Source organism: Carassius gibelio, chromosome B6 (assembly GCF_023724105.1).
Source record: "Carassius gibelio isolate Cgi1373 ecotype wild population from Czech Republic chromosome B6, carGib1.2-hapl.c, whole genome shotgun sequence".
NCBI classification, from domain to species: domain Eukaryota; kingdom Metazoa; phylum Chordata; class Actinopteri; order Cypriniformes; family Cyprinidae; genus Carassius; species Carassius gibelio.
The window spans coordinates 12,449,747-12,469,788 of record NC_068401.1 but is presented as its reverse complement, the minus strand read 5'-3'; the positions used below and the strand labels follow the sequence as shown (position 1 = coordinate 12,469,788).

Below are 20,042 nucleotides of genomic sequence, written 5' to 3'. Positions count from 1 at the left end.
CTCTTCGGGGCAGGCTTGGGTCCTTACTAAGGGGAAATGGTATAGTAGTGGGAAAAGGCAAAAGCAAAAGCAAAAGCAAAAGCAAAGCAAAATAAAATAAAATAAAATAAAATAAAATAAAATAAAATAAAATAAAATAAATCTGTCATTGCAAACTTGTATGACTTTCTCACCTGTGTTCTGAGAAACAAAGAAGATTATATTTTGAAAAATATCTTAGTGGTTTTGTCCATACATGCTATAAATATAAGTGTTGTCATTTTACTGCTGTTTTGTAAAATGTGACCCTGGACCACAAAACCTATAAATCATAAATCTATACATCATAAATAAATATGCTTTTGATTGACATATGGTTTGTTAGGATAGGGCAATATTTGGCCGTGATACAACTATTTAAAAATCTTGAATCTAAGGGTGCAAAAAATCGAAATATTGAGAAAATCGTCTTTAAAGTTGTCCAAATTAAGTTCTTATGCATATTTCATATCAGAAATAAAGTTTTCATATATTTACAGCAGGAAATGTACTAAGTATCTTCATGAAACATGATCTTTACTTAATATCCTAATGATTTTTGCCATAAAAGTGTTAAAATGTGTTGTGGTACTCTCCTGAACATGCCTCGAATTCTGACATAAAAGAGAATATATTGTTGAATAAAGACTTTATTTTTGTTTTCTTTGTGCACAGAAAGTTTTTCGTAGTTGTATAAAATAAAAAAAATAAAGTTAAACTCCAGCTTTAAAATTTGCATTACTGCAAGAACAGTTCACATCTTTTTTCTATTTTAACTATTTTAATTCTAGATGAAAGTCATTGGCATTTACTGTGTGAACAAACACACACTTGAAACTTAAAAAAAAAAAAAAAAAAAAATCTTGTCAGAAATGAGGTTGAGTAAATGACAGATTTTACATTTTCAGTTGAACTATACCTTTAAGAAATCCACTTGGTCCTGGAAAACTATGTTTTGAAGGAACTGTGCACATATATAGGCAGACCTACACAGTAGTACATATGAGCAGATCTACTTTAACTACAATACTATAATATCAGGATGAAATGTAATGTACCTGTTTGAAATTTCCCAGGATTCCAAAATTCTAGAAGGGGAATTAACCAAACAGCAGAGCGCCTGGTGCAAGACGCCCAAACCTGCTGCCACCTCACCTCAACACTTCTCTACTTAAAGACATTTGTGCTTGTCTGCCAGTGTAAATTTACACATGGAAGTACATGTTTAATCCATCAATACTGTGTGTGCAATGGTCACATGGGTTTGTTGTGGCACACCAGTCAAGTTACAATAAAACTGTAAAAAGATTAGCTCTAGTAATCTAATCTAATCTATCTATCTCCAACACGTCTTTGTTAAGCCAAGCTTAGTAAAACCTCACAGATGAATTTCTTTGCATTTAAATTATTTGAATTCACATTAAATGAATTGGAATTCAGCATTTTTCCTTATTTTTGCATACTTTCCTCGACTTGGTATGTTTGAATGCAGTTAATGTCTGTCCATTTCCAACTAAAGGAAATAATCGAGTGCATGGCCGAAATGATCTTGGGCTTCCCCAAGAGATGGTCTTAGAAACGAAAAGAATGACATTAAGGAATAAACGGTATAAACACTGAACTGATTGTTGATAATTCATTCAGCATGGATGGCTGCGCTTTCTCCATTACAGCCTGCAGCAAAAACCTTATGTCATATCCTATCTTGTCAAAATGCATATCAAGAAGAGAGAGGAGAGAAGAGAGAAAACTTTATTCAATCCAAATTGCCCGCAGAACGAAGCCTCTCACAGAATGCCGCTTCTTTCATCTGTGGAATTCGCTCGCCGGAGCAGATTAGATTTTAAAGCATCTGCCGGAATCAATGCCTCTATTGGCATCTGTGCTATAACAGAGCGCCGAGGTCTGGTATGGTGCCGTAACCGCTGCTGGGTTACAGTGTTCCTCCCCCGGAGAGCATGACTCATTAATCAAATATTCATACAGGCAGCATCGTAAATACAGCTAGAACACAAAGTCTCCTCAAAGCGACCAAGCCTCCCAGCACAAGTGCCTTTTCATGTAACACTGACGGAAAGGTCGGCACGTTGCCTCACCCCTAATGTCCCAAACTTCCTTTTTTCCCTCTCTCTCCTCCATGCCTTGTTTCCTAAATACAGCCCAGTATGAATTTACTGATCCCAGACACTGGAAAACACTATGAGACGATGGGGTTATTGTGCTCCGCTGCTTCGGTCTTCACGACATGCAGTGGTGAGACAAGCAGTGACTTATTCTGTTCGGTCCCACAGAAGGGTAACTTGTTCTCCCAAGCAGACCCTAGAATTGAAGGCCATGACCTTATTAATATAAGAATTTGTATTTAACATGAAAATAGCACAAGCATTGCTCAAACGGAACAGAAACAGAGGAATTAACCATGGCAACATTGAGTCCAACACAAGGATATTTTCTTTCCCCCGGAAAATGGCGTAATCAGCAGATACAGATGTGTTCCGTTCGGCAGAACGGGTTATGAAAAGGAGTTCGCAAGTGTGAGTCATTTTCATTTCGCAGTGCTTCTAGAGGAAGATGAGTTAATAGATTAAAAATAGGTCAATAACAAATTTACTGTACAGGACGAATGTAAGAGGAAGAAAATCACAAATGAGTAGAAACACTTTTTTTTAAAACCATATTAGATTTATTGTAAAATTCTGAAATCAGCAATTATAAAAACGAAATGTTCATTGTGCGAATGATTTTGGCAATTAAGGTATGATATTACAACACACTGTGGTGAATTACAAAACCCTTCAAAAATTGACAAATGGTGGAATTTATAGGTTTGCATAAACAACAGAAAACACAATTATGCTGGTTAAATACAATATGTGAACGCTGTGTTAGGCTGCCTGATGATGATACAGCAACTTAGCAAGTTAATGTTGAGGTGAGGCACAGGGCCCACGACTGATCTAAAGTATCCAGATAAAAATTAGTTACCCATTCTCAATGTGAAAGTGCCCAAGCAACACTGATCATACAAGTTGCTCTATGTATCATCAGCCTTCGAGCTAGTGTTACAGGTCTGTTCAATGCAGAGCGCTTTGGTTTCGTAGGTGTTTCTAACAAAACTGAAAGTTAATCACAACAATTGATATGGCAATACAATATCATCGTATTAACAGTTTTGTTAAAATTATATAATCACCAAGAAAAAAACCTGAAGTTATATAAATAAGGCATCATTTATTAATAAATTACTCCTTGATTCATACTTGTTTATGTTTTCTATTATACCTTTGAAAATACCATACTGAGCTACCAAGGAAGGAATGATCCTTTCACATATCGCCATTATACCAATATATTTGTTGTTAACATTACTGTACTTGTGTATATCAATATGCTATGGGTTTAATATTTTTTTTAAAAGCTGGTGGCAAAAAGGCCTTTTTAAAAATCATTTAAGAGTGATTTAGGCTCTGTATTTAGATTTGTGATACAGTGTTTTCTACTTGCCTGTGAAGGCACATTTTCCTTCCATTTAACACAATATAAAACATGTCGGCATAAAACGTTAAGTTCTGTGGAGCTAAATCACTACATCGTGTACACATTTCCAAAAGTAGACTGTATAGGTGTTTAAGAAAAAGTTAACTACATGTACCCAGAAAAAAGAAACATGATTTCATGATAACTTTTTTCGTTTAAAAAATAAAAATAAAAATACATGTATCGACTACACATGTGCACTGGATTTATACGAGCACACTGAAATGTTTGCAGGTTTAGGTTGTAAATATAACAAATCAAATCGAACGTGGATGGTGGTCAGGACCATATGCATGAAGCAGTCTCTGTATCAAACTTTGCTTTCATGCACAAACAGACAGATGTGTTGATATCAGTACTGATCCTGTATATATAATGCATGCACTGCTCGTGGTCTTTTTTAAAATGGGCTTTTTCTGAAATGACATGGAGACAGTGTAGCACAGGGTCGCATAGTTTAGACCCACAGGGTAAATACAGACCGATCCAGTCCTGATTTGTGGTGTATCACTTGGTTTTGGGCTACTGGCTTGAAGACTCAGAGCAGCACGAAGTCTCCCGAAGTCGTCCCTGCTTTCCTTGTGTCCCTGATGAAAGGCCATTCTCGCTTTTCAACAGCAAGCGAAAGTTCATAATCCTTTCCGTGTCCCTTCATAAAGGTGAATGCAGGGTACTTCTCTTTCGATGAAGGCTGCAATATCTGTCACATTAATAAACGCTGTTAATCAACCTTTAGATTTGTTTATAGTACAGTTATAGTTATAATACAGAAGGACTAAACTATACAACATTTTCCCCTCACAAAAGTCTATGTTGAACACTGTGACAGTCTGACAGCTTCCAATTACGTAGTTACATGCTGCCACCTGCTGACAGACTTTTAAATAACAGCCTTTTTCCAGTTTACTATGATATTCTCCTGTTAGGTTTTTATTTGTGGAAAGCAGTGTTGTAGTCGAGACCAGCTCATTCGAGTCCGAGTCCAGATCGAGTCCAGAGAGGGTCGAGTCCGAGTCAAGACCGAGTTCAGAAAGGGTCGAGTCCGAGTCAAGACCGAGTTCAGAAAGGGTCGAGTCCGAGTCAAGACCGGGACCAGAGAGATTGGGTCTGAGACAAGACCTAAAGAAATCTTGAATTCAAGGGTATGTCAAATGTTTGGTGGAAACAATAAAGGTTAAAAGGGCCACATAGTATGTGGTGTAAAGGTAATTTTATTAGTATTATGAAGTGTTGTCAATATTAAGAGCTCATTTTCACATAACATCGTTGTACCACTATACACATCCATATAACCTTTCTAGTACACATAATATTACTGTACGACTCTATATTGTAATTCTACATAACACTTCTAGTACAAGTAACATTACTGTACCACTTTACCTGTAAATGTTCAACTATAACAGCTTTTATATAACTTTTAACCTTGAAGCTTAGCTAATAACTGCTAATATCCTTACAATGTCTTGGATTATGTGCACTTTAGATGTTGTGAAGATTAGAGATGAAAATATATAGCATAATTACTTTTCAAAAAAATAAGTGAGGAGACCATCCAGCTACCCAACCAAGCACGATGTGGTCTCATGATCAATCCAACCCAACAAAAAACTCTCTCTACTGGCGCAGAGTAAGCGGGGACTGACAAAAGTTACCATTTTATCACTTTCTGTAACAGCTACGGATAATCTAATGCTAATTTCCCTGGATGGTGCGTTTTAATGCAGGGTAAAATACACACTATTTTTTTTGTTACGGAGGGCATACACACAAGAGCCGTGTGACTGTCCAGGAAAATTTCATCCAAAAGTGTGTATGTGCCAGGGGAAGAAAGCTGGATCAAATGCCATATAAGTTCAATGCATTCTGTCAGACATTGTTTTTGAGGGGGAGATGTTTAGTGTTGAGACAGTCAGTCTGCGTCTGTATTCATTATATAATTTAACTAAACAATATTTGTTTTTTTTCTGTGACCATTTTGTCCTACTTTGTAAAAATAACACAGTTGAGAGAAATAATGTAGCAATGTGGCTTTCTGGAAAGCGGGATCACTACAGGCGGATGGCAGGAGGGTAACTTAAGGCCGGTGACACACTGGCTGCGTGGCGTCTCTACTGCGTGCCAGAAACGTGGTGGCTGCTTCGCGTTTTCTGTCTTTACACACCAGAAGCGTGCCTGCACGCGGCGCTTGGCGCGCTGCTGCTGCTGTAGGTGACATAGAGGGAGGCCGCCAAAAAACCAGGCTCTTGTCTTCATGACAACAATATCACATTTTTTTTTTTTTTTTTTTTTTTACACACCTACTGATAAGACACCATCAACAGTATTGACGGCAAAATAGAGTATGTTTGACAGGTGCAATATTTGAAAATCGATCATTATTCATTTATTTCTAAAATTACATTTATATCTGAATTTATGTCAACCTATAGACTTTCAAATATCAAAATGTCATGAATTAATATGTATTTGTGTACAAAATGACGAATTAATCAAAATGATGAATTAAAAACAGACACGCCACGCAGCTGAGGCGCTTGCGCCACGCATCCAGTGTGTCGCTGGCCTAACGTCTCACGTCAAAAGAAAATCACCAGTCATTGGATGTGTCAATCATACATCAATTTAAATAAACATTAACATACAGTAATAATCATGAAATATTTTGATTGGGACTCGAGTGGACTCGGGCATAAGTCCGATTCCTAATATGTTCGAGTCCGAGTCAATACCGAGTCAAAATGCACACGAGTCCATGACAAGACCGAGACCATTAAAATACGGTCTCGAGACCGAGTCCAAGACCGAGTCCGAGTCTCGAGTACTCAACACTGGTGGAAAGTTTTAAGTAAATATGCCATTTTTCATCAAAACAATATTAAAAAAAAAACATTTCTGAAAGATTTCTGAAAGATTTACCCACCTTTGACAGCTCGTTGCTAATCCTTTCATAGTGTTCGACATTTTTTGAGTAGAATCCAATCGTACAGCTTGGGTCCATTTTACTGAAAGGCATTTTCTTTGGTGATGGGCAATGAAAAGACTTTAAAGAAGAAAGAATCCTTTAAAATTAGTCAAAATAAGCAATTTATTTATCCGTTTATGAAATCACAGCGATCCAAATGCACAACTAAAGTATAAGACATTTTTGTCCATAATATGTCTTCGACGCATGTTAAACTGTTCAGCCCAGTTCTGCTCCAAAGAACGATGCGTGCGAGTTCACGCGAAACAACCAGATTGCAGAGATGAAAGATTTTCCTTTCTGACACATTTTTTTGACAAACGTTAAATTCTGTGTGAGATCTGAAAGGCTTAGACAGCTGAGCTAAAAGTATGGCCCAATATTTCTGTCCTCCGCCAGGCCACTTTCTACAGCACACAAAAGCGTAAAAATAAGTTATGATGCTGAAATATAAAATCGTTGGCGCTATATAAAATATGTTGGAGCTGATACAAAGTACAGAACAATGTGTAAATCTCGTGTGTTCGGTAATTGAGTGTGGAGGTCTGCTTTCAGATTCATCCCCTTAAGTACAGAAACTATTAAATTCACATCACTGTGTGGCGGTCAGCTTTTTGTAATTCCACATTACCTGCAGAGGGAAATCGCTTGTGCTGACATCCACAAAAGACTGACAGTAATGAGGATCCATGTAAATCAAGCTGTCATCTGCAAGGACAAAACAAAAGACAAGTTATTCAAAAAACCCAGTGATTATTATAATGTATATCCTTGCCCAATTTCTATGCAGAGCAGCTCAAAGTCACCCACCTCCGCTGGGCTTCAAACAATCAAACGTGAGAATTTTTTTTGGTCTTTCCTAAACGCGCTGCGTAATCGAATCTGGTTGTACAAGCACATTCTTTATGCCGCAAAGCGCGCTGTCATTTAATTTTGGTGTAGAGAAATTACTTTTACAAACACGCAATTATATTAGATCATTTGCATACGATGAATGCAGACGGCAGGCTGAAGCCGGCAGGGAGAATGTATTGCTTGTCATTCAGGAGTGTATTTCAAATTGCTAAAATGTAAATGGGTAAATATTGACTACCTACATGTACAACTGAAGGTTTCCACTGGCTACTGAAGGTGATGGAGAGTGGGCTACTCTGGGTAGCTCTGAAATCTATGCAAGCTGCTTATGTAAATGGAAAAAGCCCGCTATTTCAGATACACCTCGCATGATGAATGGTGTAGCATTTTTGATGGGTTCGGGGGAAAATAAAATAAGCTTCTCTGATGGCGCTGACCTTCTCTTTGCATGCATTCATTCACTTTGTCTTCCATGAAAGACTAACCTTGAAATCCAACAAAATAGTAGGCCTGTTTAGGCTTTCCACCAATGATGCCGATACAGTACTCCAAGCTTAATATGCTCTAGGAAAAAGAGAGAGAGAGTCAATAGCCACATCTTTAACAAATATTTTTCTCTTTGTCATTGTATAATCTACTTTGTAGTTGTAATTGTTAAAGGGTGGTTTCCAAAGCCTCACCTTGACAAAGCTCAAGTATTCTGGGTTGATTTTCTCTCCACCGAGTCTCACAGGGATGAGGATGACGACAGCTCTACTATCAGGGGCAGCTCCAGAACCGAGTCCCTGAGGATCACTGTGGCTGCCCGTCTGCCCTGAATGGCTATCGATAACATCAGCACTGTACACTGAAGACAATCAATAACAGAGGTCAAAAACGGGTATTTTGTCTGTCCCCCTTTTTGTTGGCGAGTGGGACAAATACAGCTGTTTCTAAATTCAATTTTCAGTACATGATTCATCTACAATTGTATGATGTTTGTATTGTTATCTTATATTATGTAATATTACATTTAGGCGTGTTCGTTCATATCAGGATAAAAAAAAAATAATTATATATACTTTCATTCAAAAGTTTAGGGTAGGTGAGATTTTTACAAATGTTTTTGTAGGAATATCTTATGGTTTATTTGATTACAATTATAATGAAAATAGTCATATTGTAACATCTTCTATTTTAATATATTTTAAAATCTAATTCACTCATGTGATGGCAAAGCTGAATTCCATTATAATTCCAATACTTCAGTGCCACGTTGATTTGGTGTACAAGAAGCCTTTTATTTTATTTTATTTTACAGCGGAAAATGGTTGTGCTGCTTAATAATTTTTTATTACAACTCAAGTTGCTGTATCATCATCAGGCAGCCTAACACAGCGTTCATATATTGTATTTAACCAGCATAATTGTGTTTTCAATTCAATTCCACCATTTGTCAATTTTTGAAGGGTTTTGTAAGTCACCACAGTGTGTTGTAACATTTAAGGAGATTCTTATGCTCATCAAGGCTACATTTATTTGATCAAAAATACAGAAAAAATATATAATATTGTGATATATTATTACGTTGTGAAATAACATTTTTCTATTTTAATATACATTAAAATCTCATTTATTCCTGTGATGCAATGCTGAATTTTCAGCATCATTACTCCAGTCTGCAGTCCCAGATGATCCTTCAGAAATCCCTCTAATATTCTGATTTATTTCAGTTGAAAATATTGTGCTGCTTAATATTTTTTGGAACCAGTGACACTTTTTTTTCAGGATTCTTTGATGAATAAAAAGTTAAAAAGAAGAGCATTTATTTAAAATATAAATCTTTTCTAACAATTTACACTACAGTTCAAAAGTTTGGGTTCAGAAAATGTTTATTCTTTCTTTTTTTCCTTTTTAAAGAAATTAAATATTTTATTCAACATGGATGTGTTAAATTGTTAAGAAGTGATATCAATGATTAATATTGTTAGAAAAGATTTATATTTTGAATAAATGCTATAAAAACTTTTATTCAAAGAATCTTATTTATTTAGAATATATTTGGCAGTACAACTGTTGCCAACATTGATAATTCTAATAATAACTCAGGATATTGAAATTATTTCTGAAGGATCATGTGACACGTTATACTGAAGTAATAATGGCTGAGGAAATTCAGCTTTGCATCAAATAAATAAACTATTTTAAAGGATATTAAAATAGAAAACATTATTTTATATTCTAATAACATTTTATAAGATCACAGTTTTTTCCCCTGTATTTTAGATTTATTAAAGGCAGCCTTGATGAGCAAATGAGACTGACTGATAAGTCTTACTGATCCCAAATTTTGAACAGAAATGTACACACACACACACACACACACACACACTCGCTGGTCATATAATTAGAATATCATCAAAAAGTTGATTCAGTTCACTTATTCCATTCAAAAAGTGAAACTTTTCATTACATCATTCATTACACACAGACTGATATATTTTCAAAATGTTTGTTCCTTTTAATTTTGATGATTATAACTGACAACTAAGGAAAATCCCAAATTCAGTATCTCAGAAAATTTTAATATTGTGAAAAAGTTCAATACTGAAGACACCTGGTGCCACTCTAATCAGCTAATTAATTCAAAACACCGGCAAAGACCTTTAAATGGTCTCTCAGTCTAGTTCTGTAGGATACACAATCATGGGGAAGACTGCTGACTTGAAAGTTTTCCAAAAGACGACCATTGACACCTTGCACAAGGAGGGCAAGACACAAAAGGTCATTGCAAAAGAGGCTGGCTGTTTACAGAGCTCTGAGTCCAAGCACATTAATAGAGAGGCGAAGGGAAGGAAAAGATGTGGTAGAAAAAAAGTGTACAAGCAATAGGGATTACCGCACCTGGAGAGGATTGTGAAACAAAACCCATTCAAAAATGTGGGGGATATTCACAAAGAGTGGACTGCAGCTGGAGTCAGTGCTTCAAGAACACCTTCGCACAGACGTATGCAAGACATGGGTTTCAGCTGTCGCATTCCTTGTGTCAACCCACTCTTGAACAACACACAGCGTCAGAAGCGGCTAAAGACAAAAAGGACTGGACTACTGCTGAGTGGTCCAAAGTTATGTTCTCTGATGAGAGTAAATTTTGCCTTTCCTTTGGAAATCAGGGTCCCAGAGTCTGGAGGAAGAGAGGAGAGGCGCACAATCCACGTTGCTTGAGGTCCAGTGTAAAGTTTCCACAGTCAGTGATGGTTTTGGGGGGCCATGTCATCTGCTGGTGTTGGTCCACTGTGTTTTCTGAGGTCCAAGGTCAACACAGCCGTAAACCAGGAAGTTTTAGAGCACTTCAAGCTTCCTGCTGCTGACCAACTTTATGGAGATACAGATTTAATTTTCCAACAGGACTTGGCACCTGCACACAGTGCCAAAGCTACCGGTACCTGGTTTAAGGACCATGGAATCCCTGTTCTTAATTGTCCGGCAAACTCACCTGACCTTAACCCCATTGAAAATCTATTGAGTATTGTGAAGAAGAAGATGCGATTTGCCAGAATATCCCAAGAATGCAGAAGAGCTGAAGGCCACTATCAGAGCAACCTGAGCTCTCATAACACCTGAGCAGTGCCACAGACTGATCGACTCCATGCCACGCCGCATTGCTGCAGTAATTCAGGCAAACGGAGCCCCAAGTATTGAGTGCTGTACATGCTCATACTTTTCATGTTCATACTTTTCATTTGGTCTAGACTTTGTATTGGTCTTAAGTAATATTCAAATTTTCTGAGATTTGAATTTACTGAATTTGGGAATTTCCTTAGTTGTCAGTTATAATCCTCAAAATTAAAAGAAATAAACATTTGAAATATATCAGTCTGTGTGTAATGAATTAATATAATATACAAGTTTAACTTTTTGAATGGAATCAGTGAAATATATATATATATATATATATATACAATTTGTTGACCAAATCTAACAATCATATATCGAGAAGATGATTAATAATGTATACAGAATCTCTAAAGAAGTAGAAAATTGCTTTCAAATACACATTAGTTTGATTGTTGGTCAATTTGGAAGACTTCTGTTAATCATATTTGCCCTTTTGTTGTTGTTCCATGAAAGATTTTAGATTAAGATTTTCCATACCTGTGCAGTCCTGTGCTACATAAACGCTTATCCCTTTCAGCCTCTCATCTACTGCTTCATCAACAGCTTTTCTGAGGGAAAGAGAAAAGTGACAGGGTAAGAGTGATATTTGACAATCATCATAATGCAAATGGGTAATATAAAGGATATAAAAAAAAAAAAAAATCGAATCAAATAATGCACTTTTTACCGGAGTATGTGTGCCACCACTGCTGGGCCATACCAATCTCCTGCTCGTTTTCCAGATCTCATTCCTAGCTGCACTAGTCTGTGGATGCCCAGCTGGGCTGCGGGTTCGTCCCCAAACCAGGACACAATGGTGCGGTGATATGCCTCTTGCAGGTATGAATCAGCCTCCTCAGCCCCTCCTTGAGCAGCAGCACAGATAGGCTGGGTGACCTGCAATCGTTCTCCCTGAATGGAGGCCTCTAATGTGGACACCAGTCTTCGTGCTGCACTGCTGGTCCATGTCTCTGTATCCAGGGGCTCCAAGGTCAGTGCATCTGACCAGATCCAGTCTGGTGATAGAGAATAATTTTTTTTTTACGTTTATTTAAAGGAGCATGTAACATTGAAGACAGGAAAAATGGCTGCTGAAAATTCAGCTCTGCCATCACATGAATAAATTATATTTTAAAATAAAAATAGTTTTTGTCATGTCTAATAATAGTTCATATTACTGGTTTATGGTAATATATTCTTCATCAAATAAATGAATCCGCGGTCAGCATTATTTGTGTCTTTCAAAAACATCACCAACATCAATTATTCCATACTTTTGACAAGTAGAGCAATTATAATCTTTAATTTCATCATTACCTCAAAATTATATCAATTAAGAAACAATGCAGTAAGAAACAAAGGAGCAGAAGTCTTTCAGAAGTCCTAAAAGTTTGTCCTAGATTTCAGAGTGACACACATATTTAAATTTGACTTTTAAATAGATAGTGGGGCTTGTGCTTTAAGAACAAAAAGTTCAATTACGACACTCAGCTTAGTCAGTATTTCACATTTATAACATTTTATCCTCACAAACAGAGTGGGTGTCGGAAATGGAGTAAGTACAAGTGCTGAGGGTCATAAAGGTGCCAGACCTGGCTGTGGGGCCATAAGGCAATGACCTTGCTACTTGTCAAGGCCTGTAATTGGCTAATAAGTATATTTTATTAGCCATTAGCCTCTTTATAGACAGATATTTCTATAATGACATATTTCATTATAGACGTGAGCTCTGGATGACGCTTCAATGTTGTTTTTTGAATGAAGGTATTAAACTGGCAAATGTCGTGGCCTGTTCACCATATTACACAAAACTGCCCTCCGTCAATCATATGAGAACTCATTCATTAGAGAGTGACAACCTCTGACACTGAAATACCCAACCTCTGAAATGAAAAATTAATACAGAATTTCAGATGAAAAACTTTGGCTTCTTCGATTTAAGCGGCACACACCTCAGAACTGTTTCTGCAGCTCTCACATGGACTGTTATCAGTGTTGGGGAGTAATTAGTTACATGTAACGGCGTTACATAAATTACAAAATAAATGTAACTGTTATCCGTTACAGTTACTAAGAAAAATTGAGTAATTAAATTAAAATTTTAATGATTACAAAAGGGAATACATTTGAATATTAACACACATCCACATACAGCTTATTTCTTTCCCAAATTCACTACGGCCCATAATCTCCTCAACGCTGAAAACACAGTCTGGTTCGTAGAACCCAGTCCTAAAAATGGAAGTCAGCCTAACGAGGATGGAATATGTCACATTTTGGACGAATAAATAAAAAGTAGGTCAGTACACTTGAATCAAAACACGATATGGGAGTGTCTGTGAATATTAAGCCGCAAAATCTATGAATCCTGCACGTTCTGCGTGTCTGTGGAAACCAGGCGCTGACTGGCCATCGGGAGAACCAGGGCAATTCCCGGTGGCCTGGCAGACAATTTGGCCCTCTATTTTGATATTGTTATTGTATAATTGCACGCCGAATGTACTAAAGCGATTATTTCAGAATCTGCCATTCGATAATTAAATCTCTGTTAAATCATGAATTGGTTAGTCGTGACTTGCAATGGTTGGGCTCGCGCGCTCTCCGCACCTCGCCGAACGGTTTGGATCAGACTCTGAGTAATCAATGCGAGAGAGAGAGAGAGAATAGAGTGGACTGTGGAAGCGCACAGCTGGAGCTGTGAAGTGACACTTCTGTTCAGGGCTTCAAGTGCAGGTCAGTTTCAACTATAACGATGCTATTGTAGTTTTGTCTTTGTTTACTTAGTTAAGCAGCAGCAGCCCATTGCTCACAATCACTCAAAATACTGTATAAAGGACATCATTATTATCTATTGTAATGTTACAGTAGTAATTTAGCAGACAAATAATCATATTTTATCATAGGTTTAGGGGGAGCTAGTCCAGACAAAAACACAACCCTTAGGAAAATTAATGTAGCCTATGGTATGGCACTAACCGTGGTTTAACCATGGAATTTGTATTAAAAATAAATACAAGTGGTAATTAATTTGCCAAAAAACAAAAATGCACTTACAAAACATGGTAAAAGCCAAATAAAAATCTTCAGTATTAAAGCCATGAGAGGATGGATGTATAATGGAAGTGAAGGTGCAGTTCAGAAGAGAACTCTTAATTATGTTGCATGTCCCCAACCTAAGGATTTAAATCTTTTTCATGTCAAATCCATACATAAAATAGGGTTGTCCATGTTTCAGATTGTGCCGTGGGTGTATGAGTGTGAGATTTCCCAGCCTATTTTTTTTCCCCAATCCGCCCCTCGTGGAAATTAATGGTGCAGACATGCGGTTTCATTTACTACACATAGGCCTACTGATGCTTGCAGTGTTTACAGCCTCTGCCACCTCAATATATGAGTTCATGAACACAAACATAGTCTCTAGATCTGCTGGTAGTCACTTCATGAGCATTTTACTTATTTTGAGAAACTATCATCATATCATATACAAAGAGACAGCAGTGTTTCAAAAAGACAACAATGTTTCAGGAGTTTAGTACACAAAATAGGACACATGTTTATGAGATAACCGTATTTGAGTTGATGTATATGCGTTTATTTTTTTATTAACTATTTTTTCCCCAAACCATTGTTAGATGCAGTGTTTTCTGTAGTTATGCAAAGATTTGGTTTAAAAAACAGTAACGATTTCTTTTGATTTTAAATCTGCATCGAACTTCAGATCAATCTCAAAGTAAAGGGCAATACTAAAGTCTAATTGTGTGGCGGATGTGTTCAAATGTGATCATCTTAATTAAAGTGATGAAGGATGGTTAAAGTCTGAGTACTCAAAAGTAATTATTTACATTGTTAAAGTAATTAAAAAAATTACACTACTATTACATTTTAAATAGGTTACATATTACAAGTTACCCTATTACATTTCCAAAGTACCATAACCTTCCCAACACTGACTGTTATCATATGAAAACTGTTATATTATTATTATTTTTTTATTGACCGTTTAAACAAATTGTTCGCCCAAAAAAACAAATTTGAAAGATTTCTTACAAACACGCAGCTTTTCACTTCACAAGATGTTAATAATGGACTGGAATCATGCTTTAATCAGTTGTTTGGACTCTTTCTGACAGCATCTATTCTCTGGGGAGCAAGTAACATAATGATACATTTCTCCAAATCTGTTCTAATGATGAAACTAACTCTATTGTTTGGTAGGCCTGAGGGTGAATACATTTTCAATGTCACATAAAAATACATATATTATACACATATGACCCGATCTCACCTCTTCCCAAGATGTGAAGCAAGAGACCCTGAGCCAAGATCATCTGCCCTGCCCGGAGTGTACAACCCCACCCACAGTCTGAAGTGATGGTGGAGCCAGGAAGAGCAGGAAACTCTTCTCGATAGCTCAGCCAAATTCGTGAGGTGAAGTCCTTGCGAAATCCATCAACATTACCGGTTACAATATCGTCATCTAATGCCTCGGCAGTACAACTCCCAGTAGGGCTTTCATCATCTGGGGACAACAGTTAGCATAAACATTCCTTTATACACCTGGAATATTTGTAGGTACATTTTATTTTAAAATGTTGGATATATTAAATATAAAATAAAAATATAAAATACAAAAATACACACACACACACACACACACACACACAAAAAGATTATCAAATCGGTTTAAATGTTCTGTGTAAGAACATAATGTTCTTACCCACAGCCTTGAAGTGGTAGCATTTCCCCAACAAGAAAACAGGAGAATTACGGCTGAAGGCAGTTTTTGACTTGAGAGCCCAACCTTGAAGGGTTAAAAACATTTCATGATAAGTCACGTGTACAGGTTTGTCAATTTTGTGACACGTGAAAGACTGTCAGGAGACAGGAAATTAACATCTTAACATAGCGACAAGTACGATCTCTCGTTACGTACTGTATTTCACATTGTGCCATGCTGACATAAACTTGGACTTCAGTTTCTCCACCTCGTCGGTCCCTTTAGTCTCCATTTTATCAGCCACGGAGCAGAACCCATCACAACACATACGATGGAGTTTCTGTGAAAAGTTTTCAGTACGGCCAAAACAAGTTAACTTACATCGTACTTAAACATGCTATTGATTTTTCTTTCTCTAATACTCAGATGACATTTCCGACCCAAGGATGAATGCGATAACGTTGCATTTCCTCAAATCACTGGCCAGAATGTTAACATAACATTAGCATCAATGCATCTCAAGATAACTGAAACTGGTTGACTAACTTAGCATGCTAATTAATCAGTAAGCTTGCTCAGTTTACAAAACTGCCAACAATAAGCGTAAATGCAAACTAGTGGCGAATGCTTTATAAAATAAGCAATAAAACAATTAAATATACACTTTAAAACATACCTGCTCACATGTCTTGTTATACGTAAAACGCTGTGCATCTACTAACTTCTGTTTATATTTTGAGGAAGCGGTTATCTCGTTCGGTCTCGCGGTGTTTCAGATATTCTCTCGTCTGGCGCTAGATAGAGCCATCCTCTCTACGGCTCGGGTCTGACTCATTTCCATTAAACGGCTCTTTTTGAACTATGTTCTGTAAAGAGCCGTTTCAAAAAGAAGAAAAAAATCTATATATGTTGCAGACCCCGCCCTGAAGGTCCACTTCATAGATGAGAATTGTCTTTTTGTAATGAAGAAAGAGAGAGAGAGACAAGAGTTTGCCTTTAGTTTATTTTTTTTATTTTTACTATTATTTTTTTTACTTTTACCTTTAGTCAAGTGGGCCTCTTTGTTGACTTTAATCAAAACATATCAATCCATGAAACTTTAATCCACGGTATTTCACATTAGGAAAATAAATTTATCAATAATAAAACTGCCCTAGAACACATCCCTCAGAACACCAGATTCTTAACCATTATGATGCAACATTCTTTAGAATGTTCGATGAGGGTAAATTTGAGTGCAAGTGAGATTTGAATTTGTAGCGAGTTGGCGAGAGATTGTGAGTACACTCTTCACCTTGGATTTGGGGATTTTATGTTAATAAAATTAATATGTTAATATGTTAACCAGTATGTTAAATATTTTTAGCAGGGGATATTATTGTATAAATTGAGACAATATTATTGTCTCAAATTATGTATTGTTTAAATATGTACTGTACAATGAAATTGAAAATAAATAAGCATAGTGGTGGTTGGTGAGGAGTTTGTTGTAGAGGCTGATAAATTATTAATTATGCTCCCATGCACAGATGATATCCTCCTATACCTTAAAATAGTAGAGATAATTAAAGATGCATTATAAAATCTGTCCTATCACAACTTTTTAATAGTCGAGGTATATTCTGTAAACCTATAACTGTTTATCTGTACACTATTGTGAACATTTTTAATACATTTTTGCAAAGACTCATCCTCCTTTTCTTCCTCTGATGAAACACCACTGGGCATAGCCTAGCCTTACAAAAATGCACCGGCTTTTATTTGTTCACCTCTTCTCTCTCCATCTCTTACAGTGTTTCACAGTTGCAGTTAATTGTTTCAAAAACGTCTGAAATTATACACTTTTTTGGTTATCTTGTCTTACTTCCATCAAAGATGCTTATCCAAAAAACAGAAATCTTCATCCCCTTTGATGAGCATGAGGAGCTCATCACAGCCCTCCTTGCAGGGCGGTGGTGGGCAGTAATGGAGGTCGAAGACCACTTACGCTCCTCATGTGAGAAGGGTGAGTTTGGGGACCCCCCTACAGACCAGCAAATAGAGGCCCCACATGCAGCACCCGTTCCTGTCAGCTCCAATCAGGAACTGCCTGTGCATTCCAGGATCCTAAAAGGACCAGTTGTTCCCAAAAGGTCCCAACAGGAAGTGCCTGTGTCTTCCAGGACCACAAAAGGACCGACTGATCTGGACGAGTCTCAGTGGGAAGTGTCTGTGCTTTCCAGGAACCTGCAAGGAGCAACTGTTCCTGACGGGTCCCAACAGGAAGCACCTGTACCAGCTAGGCCGCCACTGAGGCAGAATCGGTGGGTCCCTGAAAATATGAGGCAGTATCTGGCAAGGAAATCCATTTTAACATCTTTGCCTATAAGGCAACCCATTGGACGACCTATACCTGCAGCATCCCCTGTGCAAGCACCTGTGCCTGCTGCGTCTCCTGAGGAAGCACCTGTTCTGGCCAGATCCCTGCAAGGAGCAACTGCTGCCAATTGGTCCCAACAGGGAGCACCAGTTCCTGCCAGGCCCTCACTGTGCAGAAAACTAAGGGTCCCTGAAAACATGAGGCAGTATGTGACAAGGAATATAATTTTAACGCCTTTGCCCCTAAGGCAACCCATGGGAAAACCTACATCTTCCAGGGCACCTGTTCCCACTGCATCCCCTGAGCAACCTCTGTCTTTTGCATATCCTGAGGATGCACCTGATCTGGCCAGGACTCCTGAGGATACACCTATGCTTGGTGTGTCCCCTGGGGGAGCACCTCTTCCAGCCATTTCACCTGTGCTTGCTGCATACACTGAGGAGGCACCTATACTCACCACCTCCCCTCAGGGAGCACCTCTTTCAGCCAGATTCTCTAAGGGAGCACATGTGCCTGCAGCGTCCTTGGAAGCAGCCCCTGTTCCTGTCAGCTCCAATCAGGAACTGCCTGTGCCTTCCAGGATCCTAAAAGGACCAGTTGTTCCCAACGGGTCCCAACAGGAAGTGTCTGTGTCTTCCAGGACCCCAAAAGGACCAACTGATCCAGACAAGTCTCAATGGGAAGTGTCTGTGCTTTCCAGGAACCTGCAAGGAGCAACTGTTACTGATGGGTCCCAACAGGAAGCACCTGTGCCAGCTAGGCCGCCACGGAGGCAGAAACTGAGGGTCCCTGAAAATATGAGGCAGTATTTGGCAAGGAAATCAATTTTAACATCTTTTCCTATAAGGCAACCCATGGGACAGCCTATACCCACAGCATCCTCTGTGCAAGCACCTGTGCCTGTTGCGTCCCCTGAGGAAGCACCTGTTCTGGCCAGAATCCTGCAAGGAGCAACTGGTGTCAATTGGTCCCAACAGGGAGCACCAGTTTCTGCCAGGCCCTCACTGTGCAGAAAACTAAGGGTCCCTGAAAACATGAGGCAGTATGTGACAAGGAATATAATTTTAACGCCTTTGCCCCTAAGGCAACCCATGGAACGACCTACATCTTCCAGGGCACCTGTTCCCACTGCATCCTCTGAGCAACCTCTGTCTGCTGCATCCCCTGTGGAAGCACCTGTACCGGCCAGGTCCAATGAGGGAGCACCTATGTCCTGTGCATCCCCCAGGGAAGTACCTGTACCCTCCACATCCTCTGAGGGAGTGCCTGTGCTTTCTGCATTGCAAGAGGAAGTACCTGTGCCTGCTGGTTCCTCTGAGGGAGCAGCCGTGTCTACTGTTCCAGCCAGTTCCCATGGGGGATCAGCTAGACCCATCAGGTTCCACAAGAGAGCACACAGACTTACCACATCCCCACAGGGGTCACCTCGGAAAAGGTCATCCCCATGGAGCAATGAAGCTTCAGTAAGTCCCTTACTTTAACTTTTCAGGTTTCGTTATATATAATATAAAGTATACATTCTAAATCTATTGTTTAATTATTCCACAATGATATCCCTTTAGATTTTGTCTAAGAAGCTCTCAACCTGCTTGTGCATTACATTATGATGTTTATTATTTCAACAGGACAATGTAGGCATGGTTCAGCTTCCTCTACTGAAAAAAACAATGTATGGACAAAGACTGCACGGCCTTTCCAAGTTCTCAGCACAATCTGAAGAGGCTGTGCCCATGGACCCCTGGAGACTCCGTAAATCTCTCCTATCTGTTATTTTGCTTTTCAGATTTGTTAAAAAACCTTTATTTTAAATATTTTATATTATACTTTAATAGTTATGTCTTAAGATTATGTCTAAAAGCTCTTATTAAACCTGCATGTGCATTACATGTCTGTTTTTTTTAACAGGATGATGGAGATGTGCATCAACCTCCTCCACTTAAGAAACGGTGTGTGAT

General features: G+C 38.2%; 2 protein-coding genes across 2 annotated transcripts; one reads left to right on the top strand and one right to left on the bottom strand.

Annotated features, from left to right (window-relative positions):
* Nucleotides 1-2,678: 2,678 nt before the first annotated feature.
* Nucleotides 2,679-16,551, bottom strand: atg4c (autophagy related 4C, cysteine peptidase). Its single transcript, XM_052559456.1, has 11 exons — nt 16,405-16,551; nt 15,945-16,068; nt 15,729-15,812; nt 15,297-15,530; nt 11,700-12,027; nt 11,510-11,580; nt 8,056-8,222; nt 7,861-7,939; nt 7,152-7,228; nt 6,479-6,598; nt 2,679-4,255 (listed from the first exon to the last, which is right to left on the bottom strand). The coding sequence occupies exons 2-11, from the start codon at nt 16,054-16,056 to the stop codon at nt 4,094-4,096; spliced, it is 1,434 nt and encodes a 477-aa protein (XP_052415416.1). The 5' UTR covers nt 16,057-16,068; nt 16,405-16,551; the 3' UTR covers nt 2,679-4,093.
* Nucleotides 16,552-17,329: 778 nt separating this feature from the next.
* Nucleotides 17,330-19,895, top strand: LOC127959049 (cell surface glycoprotein 1-like). Its single transcript, XM_052558046.1, has 2 exons — nt 17,330-19,550; nt 19,713-19,895. Exons 1-2 carry the CDS (start codon nt 17,604-17,606, stop codon nt 19,893-19,895), a joined length of 2,130 nt encoding a protein of 709 aa, XP_052414006.1. The 5' UTR covers nt 17,330-17,603.
* The last annotated feature ends 147 nt before the right edge of the window (nt 19,896-20,042 follow it).

Coding starts and splice junctions, on each gene's coding strand:
- atg4c (XM_052559456.1), bottom strand. CDS start 16,056: ATGTGTTGTGATGGGTTCTGCTCCGTGGCTGATAAAATGGAGACTAAA. Junction 15,813..15,944: donor ATGGCACAATGTGAAATACA/GTACGTAACGAG, acceptor TAACCCTTCAAG/GTTGGGCTCTCAAGTCAAAA. Junction 4,256..6,478: donor TTAGCAACGAGCTGTCAAAG/GTGGGTAAATCT, acceptor TTAATGTGACAG/ATATTGCAGCCTTCATCGAA.
- LOC127959049 (XM_052558046.1), top strand. CDS start 17,604: ATGCTTATCCAAAAAACAGAAATCTTCATCCCCTTTGATGAGCATGAG. Junction 19,551..19,712: donor CATGGAGCAATGAAGCTTCA/GTAAGTCCCTTA, acceptor TTATTTCAACAG/GACAATGTAGGCATGGTTCA.